Consider the following 16,722-nt stretch of genomic DNA (forward strand, 5'->3'; position numbering starts at 1 on the left):
AGGCATTTGTGCGCTGGGTACTGTCTCCCACGGAATTCCGCCCAGCACCTGTCCTTGGGCCCGACAAGTTTGAGACGTGGCGCCTTGTGAGTCTTCGTGTCTTCGAAGCACTCAGTGTGGCCGTTCTGGTGACTCATCTTTGGTACTGCCTTCTGGTGCCTTTGTTTCCCAGTCTGAAGAAAGTCCATTCCACAAAAGAAAACGGCCATCTATCACTTGATGGACGCCATGTATGTGGCGGATTAGTAGCTGTATTTGCGGACGGCTTCTTAAATTGTTATCAATATATCTTTATGTGGAATTCTCATAGTATCAACCGGGGCGTATGGGCCAAATTTCTCCCTTTCCACAACCACAAATCTTCAAGCCGTTATGCCGAGTCTCTTCTCTGGGGCCCACCAATGTATGTTTACTTCTGCGCTGGCTTTGGAATTCTCGGGCATCACCTGGCGCGCAAGATTCGAATGCGCTTTCCATCCCTGACCAATGCTGGTATTCTCACTCTTGTCTGGGTGGTGGAGTTCATTTTCGATTTCGTCATCGAGAATGCGGCCATCAGAACGACACAGGGATATGGCTACGCAAAAACTTACGGGCCATTGACATTGTTTCCGGGAAAAGTATACCAATTTCCGATCTATGAGTCAATTTTTGTTGCAAGTTTGGGTTGTCTCTTTACCGCAATGCGTCTTAAGGCGCACGACGATCCGGATGGTCTCTCCCCAATAGAAAGAGGATATTGGAACTGGCCTCAAATACTGCATGGGCCAGTCCGCGCATTCGCTATCATCGGGTTTTGTGCTGCAGCAGTTATCATGCTGTATCACCTGCCCCTCAATTGGCTTGGGGTGATAGGAGATTGTCATGCAGAGATGCCAAGCTATATGAAACCTGGGTGAAGACGCCTTATCAAAATGACCATTGGAAATGGTAGGAACCTCTTGCTCTTCAGCTCAAGAGATGAGGATGATATTTTTAGCATACTAGTTAGCACAATTTAGTCTGAAGTTTCACTTTGACACTCAAATCAATCAAATGTTTGCCATAAAGACTGGGCATTCAAATTCACTGGAGATTACTAATGAACCAACTGTCTTTCATTTAAGTATCAGTAACGTCCAGTTCACGCATTTTCCGTGGAAATAGCAAGCAGATGAAGAGCTTGGATCAAAAATATATGCTAGAATTAGCAAATCAATTGTAATCTAAAACTCCGAAAGATTGACTACATCCTCATGCTGCAAATAAACGGGCTGATCTGATGGAGGAGATTATTCAGAGAAATCACATGGTCTTTTTCAGTCTTGTCCATTGTAACCCCGTTGCCTCCGCTTCGTGCCAGGTCTTCTCAATTAAATTCGCCCTTTCCAAGCTTCTAGGCTCAAAGTGGCAAGGGAATCTCTCTGGGATAGCGAGAAAACCAGGCAATGTTTTTGTAGATGGTTCTATGGTGATTCCCTCGCCGTCAACCGCTTTCTTAATATTGAAAGCCCATAGAACACGTGCCATGATTATGAAAAGAGAGTTTTGGGCGATATGCACGCCTGCACACGATCTTCGACCAGCGCCATATGTAAAGTGATCTCGCGCTTCAGGGTCTGCAGCAGTCATTGCTTCTGCTGTCGTTCGTTTGTCGTCGACGTAGCGGGAAGGATCATAGATATGAGGGTTTTTCCATCGTCGATCATCATAATGTATTGCCCTGTGAATGATCAGCATCGTCATCTTAAGCTCATTCTTCGCATATGGGCTCCTTTGTTTAAGACACTCCTAACTTACCACCAATTTAGAACCACAACCGATCCTTTCGGTATGAAATAGCCGTCATACCAATCATCTTCCGTAGTTGCGTGTGGAGTACCAAGCTTTGTTATAGGCCGCCAGCGCAATGTTTCCTTTGCCATAGCGCTAATATATGGTAAATTAGCTTCATCGGAGAACTCAGGTAGGCGACCTGGGCCAACTACACGGTCAAGTTCATCTTGGCCTGCTTTGACAACATCTGGCCACAGTAAGCAGGCAAGAAGCCAGGTATTAATTGCCGTTGATGTTGACTCGCTTCCCGCTTCAACCATGGATCCAGCAGCATAGGCTGCACCTTCTTCGTCAATTCCATTTTTCTCTGGGTCAGCAAGGTAGAAGTCCTTGACAAAACAGTCTGGTGCAGTTCCAGACTCAATCTTTGCGACCAAGTCGCGGTAAAGCTCTAGGAACACAGCCGAGTCGTGTGCATGCCACTCACGCCCAATCTTCCACCAATTTTGAACGAGCACAGAGGGCAGTCGGGCTAGACTGGGAAATCCATCAACTAGCCATGCACCAGGTTCAGCCATCAAAGTGAAATGCTCTAGGACACGGAAGATCTTTTTAAACACAGGATCGTCCCATGTCGCTGTGCGATGCCCGTAGGTGATAAGCATGATGACGCTGTTCGCATACCGTCTATTCAAATCATAGAATTCCCAATCATCTTTTGCATGAAGTAACTCCCAGAGAAGTTGTTTCGATTCGAAGTCCTGAACTGGAACATAGGACTGGGAAGTCTTGTGATTCAACGCCGCATGGCTTACCTTACGCACCGCTCGCCATTGCTCGCTGTATGGCATGAAAAACTGTCTCTTTTGATTCGATACGGCATCAAAGGCCTAGAAAAGGTTAGGAATGTGCGTACTTTCAATTAGAGAAGTCAATACCATGGGCATGTGCGGCCTAGAGGAATATATAGATCCGCGTTTGTCCAACAGCTCCTTGACGGCTCTGGGCGAATTAAGCCACACAAAATGTGTTCCACCCATCTTTGTGTACACAATTTCTCCGTACTGACGCATCCATTCCGTAGTAATCTCTGGTATCTTATCTGCGTCTCTGAGCGAAAGCAGATTACCAATAATTGGCAAGCCTCTGGGTCCAGGAGGTAACTGTTTGTACCGCTTATCGTGAAAGTATAATACATAAACAACAAAAGCAAGCTATTTTGTGTTACTTCTTTTTTCAAAACAATGGGTTCAAACCAGCCAACTTACAATACTTGATAGTAAAATATAGCTGGGCATTTTTGAGCCCCTTTCGATGTCGTTTTGGATAATCATTGTTGTTCTACTTTGAGTATGATGTAGTATCAATTAAATCCAAACCAGCATAACTCTAAATATCTAGAATCAAACCGCCAGTCCCCGGCTATTGCATTGACAGTAAGTGTCAATGTGGAGCTCTTCATTCCACGATCCTCGTTTCCGGAGCAGGAGATATGCAGTCGGCTGTCCGGGTCAAATCTGGCTCCGGGAAGCGTTTGAGGCCACCCAGGAAGATAACTAAGACGGTCGAAGGAAGAGACATATTCAAGCCTTGAAAATAAAAATACACCATATTTTTTCTTTCAGGATATCAAAAATGAACATGTGGAAAGATGAAGTTTGCTCTCCCCTTCTTGACCAAGCAACAACTGGAACTCATGTTAACATCGAAGACAGACAAACCTCAAGTCGATTTTAGACTTGTATTCAGTTATTCCGGGGAAGCCGAGCGAGGTACGTCAAATCCAAAGCATCTAGAGATAGGCCAATGCAGGTTAATCTTTATCCAGTACCACAAACAAGACTTGCTAGCTGTTGAAGAGGAAATTTTGCAGCATTACAAGGAGTTCGCACATTTCTGTAATAAAGTGTGCAAAGAAAACCCTGACGCTGGGAAGCGTTTTTACGATCTCGATGAAGCAATGTACTTCGATCTTATGGGGATGATCCCTCGGACTGGTTTTCGTGCGCACTACGACAAAATCACTCCATACCTTGCAGATGCTCAAATTGGGTTCAAAGACATGGAAATAGTGGCTGTAACTGATACTTTTGGCTACGTCACTGCTTTGCAACGATACTGGGGGACTGCTGCAGATGGAAGTCCTTTTGATTTTACATTCAGGACGACGACATTGCTTAGAAAGAAGAACGGGGAATGGAAATACGTCCACGAACATTTTTCGTTCCCCGTTGACATGGCGACCAAGATTGCTGAAACGACCTGCGGCACAGATGTAAATCACGCCATGAAACTACGGAAGGAATGAAGTACTGGTCAAATAGACTTTCCAAGAAATCTTTCCAGATAATATTATGGCTTACTTGTTCGTTCCCGCTTTTGTGTTGCGATTCGAATCCGAATCATTTCCCTTTTGTGCATCGTACACTAGAACTAGCACAGCCTGTTGCAGCCAGGTAGACAATGAACCTCACGGAATTGCACGAAGGGATGTTCCCGACGGGGAACAAGTTTTCTGCTGTTGAATACGATGGCTGACCATTTCGAACCTTCGTTCCAATTGAACTGATGCGCATGCTTCCGGAGCTAAGTTGGCCCTCGTTCCTACTTCCGGACCAATCAGAAACGCAATCGTTCAATGCAGCACCTACCTGTCTTGCGTGGAGAATTAGCGAAAAGAAGACTGAGGCCATTCTTATTGCCAAAATTCACGATGGTATGACTGAAACGTTCATTATCTAAGAAAAAATATTGAGAATAATTTAGCAATGGCAAACGAACAGTCTCATCAATTGTGGTCGCCGTCACCAGCGAATGGGGGAAACCTTAAGGACTTCATTAATTTGGCAAATAACCGTTTTGGTCTCAATTTGAAATCATATCACGATTTACATGCATGGTCTATATGCACTGAAACATCAAATGATTTCTGGATATTGCTCTTTGAGTATCTTCGAATTAAATCCAACAGAAAGCCTAGCATCGCGTTTGCGGCGAAAGTGAGTTGAAGTCTAAATTCGTTGAAAATGTTTGGACCTACAATTTGCTGATGTAGAAAAAGATGTCAACGGTTCCAATGTTCCCACCGCCGCACTTCTTTCCCGAAATCAAGCTCAACTTTACAGAGAACATATTCAGCAACTTCATACCGAGTGCCGTTATTCTTCACGTTTGTAGTGAGGGTGCGAATCATGTTCGAGATGTCACATGGGATGAATTACGTACGCAAGTTGAGAAAATCGCTTCTGCCATGATCAATTCTGGAGTCTCGGTGGGAGATCGTGTCGCAGCCATTATTTCCAACAGACAAGAAGCGATCGCATCCTGTTTAGCGACACTCAGTCTTGGAGCAATATGGTCAGCCTCCTCTCCAGAGATGGGGTCAAGTGCAATACTTAGTCGTCTTACGCAAATTCGACCCAAACTCATCATTTGCGAGAGCGAGACCGTTTACAACAATAAAAGACGAGATCTCACTAGTACTAACCTCATCTGGGCTCGCAAGCTAGCTCAAAATGAAAGTCTGCGAAGTATAATTGTTTTATCCCAAAAGAAGATAAAGGTCGGAACGGAATTCAAGATGATTTTATGGGATCGTTTTCTCGCTTTGGCAACTCCGAGAAAACTTAGTTTTGTGCAACTACCGTTCAATCACCCAGCGTTTATAGTCTATTCCTCGGGCACAAGCGGATCACCGAAGTGCATTGTTCACAGCGCTGGTGGACTTCTCATACAGGCCAAGAAAGACGCGATACTTCATTATGACATCAAACCTCGTGATACAGTAATGCAATACACGACAACAGGATGGATCATGTGGGTTATGGTGTTGGTATCGCTAACGTATGGTGGTAAAGTCGTTTTGTATGACGGATCTCCTTTCATACCTGACGAGTTGGTTCTTCTACGTTTGGTGAGCAACCTTAAGGTGAACGTTTTTGGCACTTCAGCCAAATTTCTTACCCACCTGAAAACAAAGATGATATGCCCGAAAAAGACCCTTGACTTGTCCCATTTGCGAACTGTCACTTCAACGGGAAGTCCTTTGACGGCAGATGTCGCGACATGGTTCTATAAACATGGGTTTCCAAAGCACATACACCTTCATTCAACTTGTGGCGGTACTGATCTTGCTTGTTCCCTGGTCACTGGTGTTCCTACGATTCCACTGTTTGCGGGTGAGATTCAGGGGCCATCGCTTGGCATGGCAGTGGATATACTCAGTATGGACGAAACAGAGCCAGTTTCTGTGGCGTTCAAAGGCGAGGCTGGTGAGTTAGCTTGTTTAAAACCATTTCCAAGCCAGCCGGTGTTCTTCTGGGGAGACAAGGAGAATGTCCAGTACAAAAGCTCTTACTTCGAGAAATTTGGAGCCCACACTTGGATTCAGGGAGATTTTGTATCCATGAATCCCACAACCAAAGGCTTTACTGTACATGGAAGGTCTGATGGTGTCTTAAATCCATCTGGAGTACGATTCGGTAGCGCCGAGATTTATAACGTCGTTCAAGAGTTTCCGGAGGTCCAAGACAGTCTTTGCGTGGGACAGAGACGAAAAGATGACGATGACGAACATGTAGTCTTGTTTGTACAATTGCGATCCAAAGAAAATCTGTCAAGAACATTGCATAACAAGTTAAAAGAAAGCATTGCGAAAAGATTGAGCAAGCGGCATGTACCAAAGTTCATTTTTGCAACTCCGGAAATTCCATATACAATCAACGGAAAGAAGGTGGAAATCTTGGTCAAAAAAATAATATCTGGTCAACCTTTCAAAGTCAGTCCGACCGTTCAAAATCCTGACTGCTTGATGTTCTATCAATCATTTCTTCATGTGGAACAGAAATATGAGGAGCTGAGGAAGCAGTGGAAGTACGCACGATTATAAAGAAAGGCTCTATTTCCCAGTTAACATCGAATCTTTAATAAATTATTGGAATTTCAACAGATTTTTTCGTGCGAGGATGAATAGGCCTTTTGTTTTACATTGAAGCTACATTAACGTCACCTATCGCAATCGCGACGAATCAAATGCGTATTCACTGACACAAGAAGACAACAGAATATTATAATAGTCAAAAAAGCAATAAAAAATGGTATTAGAAATCAAATTATATTAAGTCATTCAATGTGGCACGGAATCCAGCCCTCTCAGCCCAATCTCTACCCTTTTTTTGATGCTTTCCTCGTCTTCTCCAGGTTCCAACCTTGTTCGAAGTTTGCCAGGATCGAAATCTGTCCCGCTTGGATCCATTTCATATCGTGGGTGGGCCATAAATTATATAGCTTCTTCCGGCGTGTCAAAATTGTCCACGCGGATTGCGACCCGAGTTCCCTCGCGGTCTCTGTAGTACATACTTGTTGTTGGCCCATGATTCACACACCGGAAGGGCTCAATGGAAAAACGTTGTTGTTGCTTATATGATAAGACGAGATCCTTGAGGGTTGAATATGCGAAAGCAATATGTTCCAGACCCGAAGTTGTAGGAACTTTGGGTTTTGTTCCTAGATCCTTTCCGATAGTTATGCGGTGGTGCTCCTCCTCATAGCGGAGAGAACACAAATAGTCATTTTCATAGCTTGCTTCGGCACCTAGAAATGTCTTGTAGAATAATACCATTTCGTCAAACTGAGGTGCGAACAGCGACATGGGCTAGACCGGATAGTGTCCTGACTTTAAAGACGCTATCCAATACGTCTGGAGAGAATCTTTACGCTAAAATGTTTGAGTGAACAAATTAAGACTTAAAAGTGAGTATTCAAAGGCACATTGACTCTTAAGGAGGCACGGCTTGATCAGGAGGAAACGAGGGTTCTTGGATGATGTTTTGTATCAATCCGAAAATTTACTCGGACGTAAATAACTCGATTCCAATTTCGAAACAATGCTATCGACATGACTATAAAATTCATGTTGTTGCTCCTATGTCCCAGAAAGAATCACAGATTCTTCCGGATGTCGTAATTCAAAGGATGGCTCAACTTCACCCAACCGGAAGCAGTCTGCTGCCATTGAGGACACCTGAGAAATTGAAGGCATAAAAGTTGGCCAACTTTCTTGTGTAAAATCGAACTGGTCAAAGTTTTCAATCTACATTACATCAGTAAAATTGATTCAACTCATTAGTTTCACAACCTACCGCGTCCGATGAAAATATTTGACTTTCTACACCATTCATGGAATTCAAAATGATCCTTTCCGTTCCCTCTAGTTGAGTGGGCGAGGCCAGATCTTTATCTTTTGCCCTTTTGACAACTGTGCGGGCAATCCGAATGATATCTTCGATAAATGGAAATGACAACCTAGAATCAGAATGATATGATAGGTATGCAAAATGGCCAGCGACAATGTCCATCAGCGCTAGGTCCGATGCAATTGTGGGGAGGTTTGGGTTCTTCAATATGTGAATAAAAATATTTATTAGGCCCAAGAGTGGATAGAAGAAAACTAGCCTAAATACCATCAGTTCAAAAGCGATATATATCAAGGGAAGAGTCTCCCACCATGCAGGCCACGGACGAGAAGCATCGATATACCTAGTGGCTAGCACAATCTCTCTTGATGCTTCCATAACTGCTTTTGCGCTTGTTGAGACCTGATCTTTCAGGGAAGAGCTCTGCCTGTCAGAGTACGCGAAATAGTACCACGGGTATGCAAAGATGGAATGGATAGCGACCAGGCTTCCAAAATATGCGAAATGAAGGTAAATTGCGTGATACGAATTACCACCAGGAATCATCGTTGAATTCGCGGATTTCAATGATGGTATTGAGGCTGGTATGCTTTCCCGCCATTCTTTTAATTGTTTCTCAAGCTCTTGGGCCCGTTGAGCTAACAGGTCAGGAGACTGTTTTGAGCTTTTGGCCGATGTTAGATCCTTAGCAATGCGCGAAGCAATTTTTGCATGTTTAATAACTTCTACAACAAATTCCTTATCCGGTATGCCATTTTCCACGTTCAGCTTAGGCATGTCGCAGCTGATATCATCATCGTCTATTGCCTGTTTCTTATGTTGAGCGAATTTTATATGCAGCCACGTTTTATCAAAGCAAGACATACCGAGGGCCTTCCAGAACGAAATGCTATATGTTTATCGTAAGAGTAAATCACCCAAAATAACCAGCTTCGACGTTGGATCTCTGACTCGTTCATTTTCCAAGCATCGGAAGGCTGGCGATGTAAACCTTTGGACTGAGCAAGCCGTACAGCATTAGAGATAAGCATATACTCTAAAGCTGGATTACCTAGCCCTTCGGTAAAGAAAGCCTGTCACGATTCAGTTATTGATTCAACTATAGTATGGTCTACTGACCATGGTGACGAGGGCTTGGATGGCCATTAAGCTTGACCGCATGTATATGAGTTCAGTATGGACAGAAAGAGCATTCTCAAAATATTTCCAGGCTTGTTCTTGCGACTTGACAAAAGAATTAGATCGTGACAAGCGTGACAAATAAACCTTACATCCTGAAGCGTAAACAGCATTACGCAATGCATACCATTCAGGATCGTCATTCTTGAGGTCACCACAAAACTGTGCTTCTAACTTTGTCTCGAACTGCTTGCGGTCAACCACACCAAACACTCCCTCCATAGAATATTGAAAATAGGCTGCATGGGGTTATGTCAGTATCAATTTGCGAAGAACCATATCTAGGAACTCGCACCATCGCAATAGATCCGAGCGATATCAGCATCCGGCTCCGGTGCTCTCTCTGTAGAAAGCTTACTGTCCAACTTCAATGTCCGAGTCGTGTTTAGTGAGAAGTTTTGGGCAGTTGAAACGAAGTCCGGAGCACTACCCATCTGCGAAATCCATCTGACCGCTGGATGAGAACATATTGATAGATATGAAGTAGGGCCTGTAATTTGCTTAGTGTATTTATTAAACTGAGCGCGCGTTAAGACCAACCATGGTGCTCAAAGTTGCTCTATCGAAACTGTTAGCCCTTAATCCGAAGTTTAAATCACGGTACTATACATACAATTTGTGGCGACACAACACTATCTTCAGCCCATGTCTTTGGAGTTAGCAACGGAGCTTCTTTGACAATAGCAATCCTGGCATCTTGGTCTGCTCCGACAATCTGCTCAGAGTCAAATGGTGCATAAGAGGCCCTAGCTGGGTTGTTTTCATTCGTGACGCTGTCAGACCAGCTAGAAAGAGACATTTCAATGTCTGGAATGTCACCGCGATCGCGATAGTCTTGATCGGCAACACCATTTTCGTTAACAATATTCAAAGCCACGTCATCAGATGTAGGATTAACGGGCAGATTGCCTATCTCAGGCTCCGGTTGACTTGAAAGAGACGTTTTTGAAGCGGCATGCAAAATTCGATTGGATTGTACGTGAGGTGTTCGAGCATCGGCGATGCTGAAGATTTCAGTCTCTACCTCATTCCTTGAATTTGGTGTTCTTTCTGTCACGACTGCATTGAACAACGACTCCATACGAGCGAGTCTGTCTTCTAGTATTTTGGCGCTATCGGCGGCCTTTTTCCTCTTCCGTTGCGGTGCTGGTGCGAACACACAATTTTCTCGACGACTCTGTCTCTGATCAACACTGCGTGTACTTGTTAAGAGTTGAAGAACCTCACAACACAGTTATTGCATGGTCGCACTCCATTGCCTATATGTGGGGGTGAGTGCCCAACGAATATCATCATGGAGATTTGTCTGCCTGTGCATGGGCTTACATTTTGCCTTCTTGAGACGGCAGTAGTTGCAGGCTAGGGGACACTTTGGACCCTCTCTTGGAGCCATATTGAAATTTGAGATTCAATATTGCTGTGTATAGCATTAAGAATGATCCGCAGACTCGCACAGCGCTTGACTTAAGTCTCGGTTCGCAATGAGCTTGCAGCAGCATGCGTTTTCGAGAAATAAGCACGTGTCTGCCGGCATTAGTTTCCCCGCAAACAGGTTGTTCGCCCCTGTAAACTTGGGGAAATGCGCCACGAAAATAGAGCACCATGCCTTTCACTTTTGACTAGGCATAGCATCCATGCCAGAGTGGACATATTTTCGGAGCATGTGTTCCAAAGCCTCCGGATGAGGTTGTGTCTTCAGTGTTAGGAAAACAAATGCCAGCCATAAGAAACGTAAATTATTCATTTGCGCAAGTCCGATCTCTCGGCACATCACTTCAAACAGTGTATTAAGGGAAAATCCTGTCTAAGCATACGAAATCGTCAATAGGGCATGTCGCCCCTGACGTCGTCGAATGTCCAAGTCGCATATTTTTCTCTTTTGCAGCTGCTATTGCCGACAGCCTCTATATCATTGAAATAATCTATGCCAGGCCAACGAATTGAAAATTAATTTCAACATATTCTGCGGGCAGATTTGCGCTGAGGGGTTCTTGTGAGGTTGAGCCGAAGATTTCACTTGTATAAATCCCGGTGTGTGCGTCTGACATGATGATCACTTGTGAGAAACAAAATAAATCTAGTTATTAACGACTCAATTACCGGGATTAAGGAATGGTTAATTGAAAGTTTATGCAAATTGATCCGGAATGAATGACGGAACAACACCATAAGGAAAACTCCATGAAAAGGAATGTCAGGCCAACACGGTTGGAGCCAACAGCTACCTAGAATCCTTTTTGAATGTCCAGCCTGTAATAAGATCCGGATGTGAATGTTAATTGCACTTCCCAATCATGTAACAGATATACTTGCTTTCTCGGTGACCCATCGGATGACTTGATTCCGGATTCCGACCTTGGCAGCCGTAGTTCGCAAGGCTGTTGGATCTACACCTCTAGAAGCTCGCTCCGCTTACTTATTATACGAAAGTTTGCTATATTCCCAAAATTGCATCTTACAAATAATGGCTTCATTGATTAATCTACAAGTTATTGTGATTGGTGCTGGCTTTGGAGGCCTCTCCTGCGCAATTTCACTTGCCCGGCATGGTGCCAAAATCCGAGTTTTTGAGCTTGCAGCTGACTTAAAGCGCCAAGGTAAATGCTCGGTTTTTTAAGTTAGAAGATATAGCCCATTGAACATATCGCAGGCGATGTCATCATGGTGGGATCAAACGCCACACGTATCTTTAGCAAATGGGGAGAGGACATCATGGACGAAATCTGGAAAATGGCCGCTCAGCCGGCCCACATGAAAATCCAAGACAAAAACGGAAAGTTATTGCTTGATCAGCTACTACCCAAAGATTTTGACGGCTTTCCCAATATATATACGAACCGTACGAAGCTTCAAAATCTACTATATTCTCGCGCTCTAGATCTTGGCGTTGAATTTATATTCAGCGCTAGAATAACGGAATATTTTGAGGATGAAAACATGGCAGGCGTCGTTCATGATGGTAAAAAATATTATGCGGATTTTATTCTTGCTGCAGATGGAGTGCATAGCAAAGCTCGATCATTTGTTACTGGCGCTGAATCCAAGGCGATGAAGAGCGGTTTCGCTGTTTATCGATCTTGTTTTCCATTAGAAAAATTGCGAAATAGCCCTTTAACTACACAATTTGCAGAGGCGGATCATGACCAGTTTTTCATTTGGATTGCTGAAGACACCCATGCAATACTTACCACCAACAGCAAGCTGCAGGAATGTACTTGCTTCGCAACGCACAAGGCTCGTGTCCCGAGTTTGTACCCCTTATTCAAAGGCACAGCTGACGAATTCCACAGGATAACACTGATATTCAGGAATCATGGCACTTAAAAGGTTATGTTAACGAAATGCTTGCCGTCATAGACGGCTGGGACCCTGTCCTTCAGGAAATTGTGAAGTCAATCCCTGAAGATGCGTTGATTGACCATAAATTGCTTTGGAGAAATCCAAATAAGCAATGGATATCCAAAAGAGGGAGGGTAGCGCTCGTTGGAGATGCTGCGCATCCCCATCTTGCCACATCTGGAACAGGCGGTTCGCAAGCTGTCGAGGACGCTGTGACATTAGCTGCTTTGATTCAGAAAGGAGGGAAAGAAAGAATTCCCCTCGCATTAAAAGCCTACGAGCGGTTGAGGTGAGAAATGAGTAAATAAACGAATTTTGAAGACTTTCGAGCTAAGAAAGACAGATATGAGAGAACCAGTTTAACTCAAAGGATGGGATGGGAAACACGACACAGATGGCATCAAACAGATTGGCAAGTCGTTGCAACTAATCCTGAGTTTTTGAAACTCCCGCAGCCAGAATGGTTGAACGGACATGACGCGGAAAGGTACGCATTTGAGCAATTCGACGCTGTAGTTAAGCATCTTGAGGAGGGTACCATCTTTCTGTCTTCAAATGTGCCTGAAGGGCATAAGCATCAGGATTGGACAATTGAAGAAATGATGGCCTATGACGGTCATAGAGTAGATCCTGCATTTTACCAAGTAGACAACTGATTAAGAATGTCTGCAAAATATAACTCCACAATCCCAACAATGCAACACTCTAAGCCAAGGATTGCCAGATTCGTGACGCTCTTATGAGAAAGCACATCGAGCTTACGATCTACATCGTACCGAACATATGAAGCAATAGTATGGCTCTGTACTGCTCATACTATTCGCAAGAATCTGAAATTGACTATCAAAGTTTATCTAGGACTGAAATATTGGTGGCTATTTTGCCCTACGAAAGTACTAGAGTCCTTAGCACGAAGAGATGGAAATCTGGATATAGTAATACTAATAGTGCATGGGATGATATCAATTCTTCACGGATTACACGGAAGAGTAGTACCTTCAATGACCTACTACTCATATTCAATATGTAATAGTCTACTAAGATTATGGCGACGATAATGCTACAAATCCTAGTCTTTACCCTGTCTAAGGAAGGAGCTTCATGCACAGAGTGATTCTCGGCGCTCCTGCAAATAAAGAAGGTAATTGAAACGTCTCTGCAGGAACTCATATAGTTAGGTCAATTTTTTTTTACATCCTTTCTCTCAAATGCCAAGGACAAAATCCATAGACTTGACATAACCATAGCGAATGTGGTTGTTCCTGCAATATAAGAGACATATAACCCCTTATCTAAGCTCAATGCAACCCAAACAGGCCATCCAAGTCCAATATTTGCCATACCATAAGTCTGTATCACAATAGGGATAATCAGGAGCAGCCTCCAACCTACAAGCTCTTTCTGAATCAAATATATAAGTGTCGCAGCCATGATGGGCGCAAAAGCATGGCAAGCTGGAAACCAGAGCGGAAAACCACCGATCGAGAAGGGTTGGTAGCCGTAGTAAATATACATTCCCCCATACAATGCCGTATATTCGAGGACTAGATTAAAACTAAAATTCCGCAACCATATACCCCAGATATCTTCCCTATGTGGGCAGCTCTGATTGAAAGTCGACAATGTCCAATAGCCAAGGCCTCCAACGAACCACCCATAAGTACCTGGAACGAGAACAGGAATAGGCCTGTTGTAGAGCTCGAACGCAACCATGTTCCCCTCTCGCGGAAAGTAACAGAAACCCATAACATCGAGTATGGGTTCAAAGACGGAAGCGATGACACCACCAGTAGCGAAAAAAAGGCAGGTTGGGTCGGCGTTTGTATATATATTCTGGAAGGACTTATATAAAAGAAATATAAATGGGATGTAAGTTAAAATATTGAAAATTAATTGTTCTTCTTGGGGTATAACTAGGTCTGCTGGTGGACGGCTTATTGTTCCTGGGATGAACATATTGCGATGCGCTTGTCTAAGATGGTTGAAAAATTGATGCCAAATGTATTTGCTTTTTATTTGTAAAACTTGGTGATCATTGAGTCAGATTTAATAGATTTGAAGGGTATGCGGCAGCCAGTTGCCCGGACCATACATTCTCAGAAGCGGAGCCCGGATTTTACTTTTATCTAGCCGGACCTCCGCGGCGACTCTCCAGTCAGCGTCGGGATGCTTTTCATCTATTGGTAAGGAAGTATCATCCCACGGCAGGGAATCATTACTTACCACGTCCGGACATCAACTGATCAAAGAGTCTTGTGCAATGTTTAACGAGTTCTACTTTCATAAGACCAACAGGCCTCCGTCCCAAGTGCTCATGCAGCTGGACTTTAATTTGCTTATAATCCAATCAATGAACCTGTGAAATTTTGAGTTACAGGACAAAAAGTGGCGACTCGGTGGTGGATAAACTTGCAATGCTGAAGCCCTGAGGGTCAAAATACAGGGAGCTACACTATTACAGAGTGGTGATTCTCAAAACCAATCCATTCCACTTTCATAACCATCTTCGATTTTCGATCCAACAGTTTCCTAAAAAGCCTTTTCTTACCACCTTTCACGTCTTCGAGTTGCATATACCTCCCATGCGACTGTTCGGCCAGGACGAAAGAGAATATATCTAATTGCTATCATCTTGTTTTTCAACCCATTCCAGAAACATAGTTTCTTAATTATGCCCATAGACAATGCTCTGTAATTTGGCTTCGCGACTTAATAACCTTGACATATCGAGTTTCAAAAGGAGCTTTGAGCTCGCAGCACTTCAAACTTCGCAATGACAAGCTCGTTAGGACTCGGCCAACTTGAAAAAAAATTAGTTATGAAATATCCTAGGGCATCTATTAAGTAGAAATTAACTGATCAGTTACGACTATATTTAATTCATTTATTGATGGAGGATCTGATATACTAATTTCGCTAGCTCATGATTATTGCCAAGGCCTAGTAACTTAAAATTCAACAAAAAAAAATTTACGGCTTTACAGGGAGGCAGTATATAAGGAGGTAAAGGAGTTCTACTATTTTAACAAAATTTATTTGATTATTTGAAATTTGCGTTTCTGCTCCGGAACCACGCGATCCCGCGATGGTACTGTTTTGATCGGATGCGGAGATATATATGGTTCCGAGCCATGGCTCTTTCGTCAAGATCCATCATCTCCTGCCCGTCTACTTCCGATTAGAATCAAGATATTGGATTACCATGTAGGTTTCAGATGTATTTATTCCATTACCAGCTCTAATTGAAAGACCAGATATACGGCTGAAGATTCCGAAGTTTGGTTAACATGATTATCTTCAGTTCTACAATCATGTTGCTCATTCTCATCATAAGCGTAATAGCCTTGACCATTGGAGTATTGGGATACAAAGATCGGCCCCGAAGATTTCCTCCAGGTATAGTAACACTCAAGCTAAGTATACTACCAGTATCTAAGCATCTTCAGGTCCACCTCTTCTACCTGTGATCGGGAACTTGCACCAACTGCCAGTGAAAGATTTCCACCTCAAATTCCAAGAATGGGCAAACAAATGTATTTTTTAACGTAATATCTGTTCAATTGAACAAATAATATCTAATTTGATAGATGGCCCTGTCATAGGCTTGAAGACTGGCGAAACGAATTTAATCCTTATTAACGACCCAGCGGTCGTAAGAGACCTTCTGGAAAAGAGGAGTAATATATACTCTGCACGCCCAGACTTATATATTCGCAAACTTGGTAATGGTAGCATGAATATCGCTTTCAGGGAGTAGGTCAAATATTTTTGGTTTTGTATAACCGCTCATATTTTACAGCAATGACGACACATGGAGAAGACAGCGCAAAATGTATCATCTCAGATTAAATGTTAAATCTGCAGATCAGTATCTACCATACCAAGTAGGTTTGGGATCATAAGTCAAAAACCATTACCCGTAACAAAAGATAGGCGTTTGATTCCATTCAACTCTTACAAGATCTTTTAGAAAGGCCTGATGATTTCTCCCGCCATCTTCAGCGCTATACCACGAGTGTAGCCTCAACTGTAATCTATGGTTGGCGGACAGCTGATGGAAAAACTGGTCATATTAAAGATTTGATGGATGTAAGTTTCTCTGCTTATATGACTGATTTAGTAATCTTATCAAGCATAGTGGATGGATAAGACAAGCGAAGCTGCAAATCTTCAGCTTGTGGATTTTTTTCCATCTTTGAGACCCCTTTTCAAGGCTTTACCAGAGCTTTTTATTCCTTTCAAACGGAAGATACAG

General features: G+C 43.3%; 4 protein-coding genes across 4 annotated transcripts; 1 reads left to right on the forward strand and 3 right to left on the reverse strand.

Moving 5' to 3' along the window:
* Positions 1-1,168: 1,168 nt before the first annotated feature.
* PV09_03250 (uncharacterized protein) lies at positions 1,169-3,683 on the reverse strand. Its single transcript, XM_016356425.1, has 5 exons — positions 3,648-3,683; positions 3,024-3,547; positions 2,694-2,969; positions 1,780-2,645; positions 1,169-1,702 (listed from the first exon to the last, which is right to left on the reverse strand). The coding sequence occupies exons 2-5, from the start codon at positions 3,087-3,089 to the stop codon at positions 1,285-1,287; spliced, it is 1,626 nt and encodes a 541-aa protein (XP_016215948.1). The 5' UTR covers positions 3,090-3,547; positions 3,648-3,683; the 3' UTR covers positions 1,169-1,284.
* Positions 3,684-4,523: 840 nt separating this feature from the next.
* Positions 4,524-6,643, forward strand: PV09_03251 (acetoacetate-CoA ligase; the record flags this gene model as incomplete). The annotated part of the gene is made up of 2 exons (XM_016356426.1): positions 4,524-4,754; positions 4,817-6,643. The coding sequence occupies 2 exons, from the start codon at positions 4,524-4,526 to the stop codon at positions 6,641-6,643; spliced, it is 2,058 nt and encodes a 685-aa protein (XP_016215949.1).
* Positions 6,644-7,033: 390 nt separating this feature from the next.
* PV09_03252 (uncharacterized protein) lies at positions 7,034-7,405 on the reverse strand (the record flags this gene model as incomplete). The annotated part of the gene is made up of 1 exon (XM_016356427.1): positions 7,034-7,405. One exon carries the CDS (start codon positions 7,403-7,405, stop codon positions 7,034-7,036), a length of 372 nt encoding a protein of 123 aa, XP_016215950.1.
* A 273-nt stretch (positions 7,406-7,678) lies between these two features.
* Positions 7,679-10,521, reverse strand: PV09_03253 (uncharacterized protein; the record flags this gene model as incomplete). Its single annotated transcript, XM_016356428.1, has 10 exons — positions 7,679-7,846; positions 7,896-8,208; positions 8,293-8,756; positions 8,816-9,022; positions 9,069-9,367; positions 9,424-9,618; positions 9,669-9,687; positions 9,742-10,305; positions 10,356-10,387; positions 10,455-10,521. 10 exons carry the CDS (start codon positions 10,519-10,521, stop codon positions 7,679-7,681), a joined length of 2,328 nt encoding a protein of 775 aa, XP_016215951.1.
* Between the last annotated feature and the right edge of the window lie 6,201 nt (positions 10,522-16,722).

Source organism: Verruconis gallopava (assembly GCF_000836295.1).
Source record: "Verruconis gallopava strain CBS 43764 unplaced genomic scaffold supercont1.8, whole genome shotgun sequence".
In the NCBI taxonomy this organism is placed as follows: Eukaryota; Fungi; Ascomycota; class Dothideomycetes; order Venturiales; family Sympoventuriaceae; genus Verruconis; species Verruconis gallopava.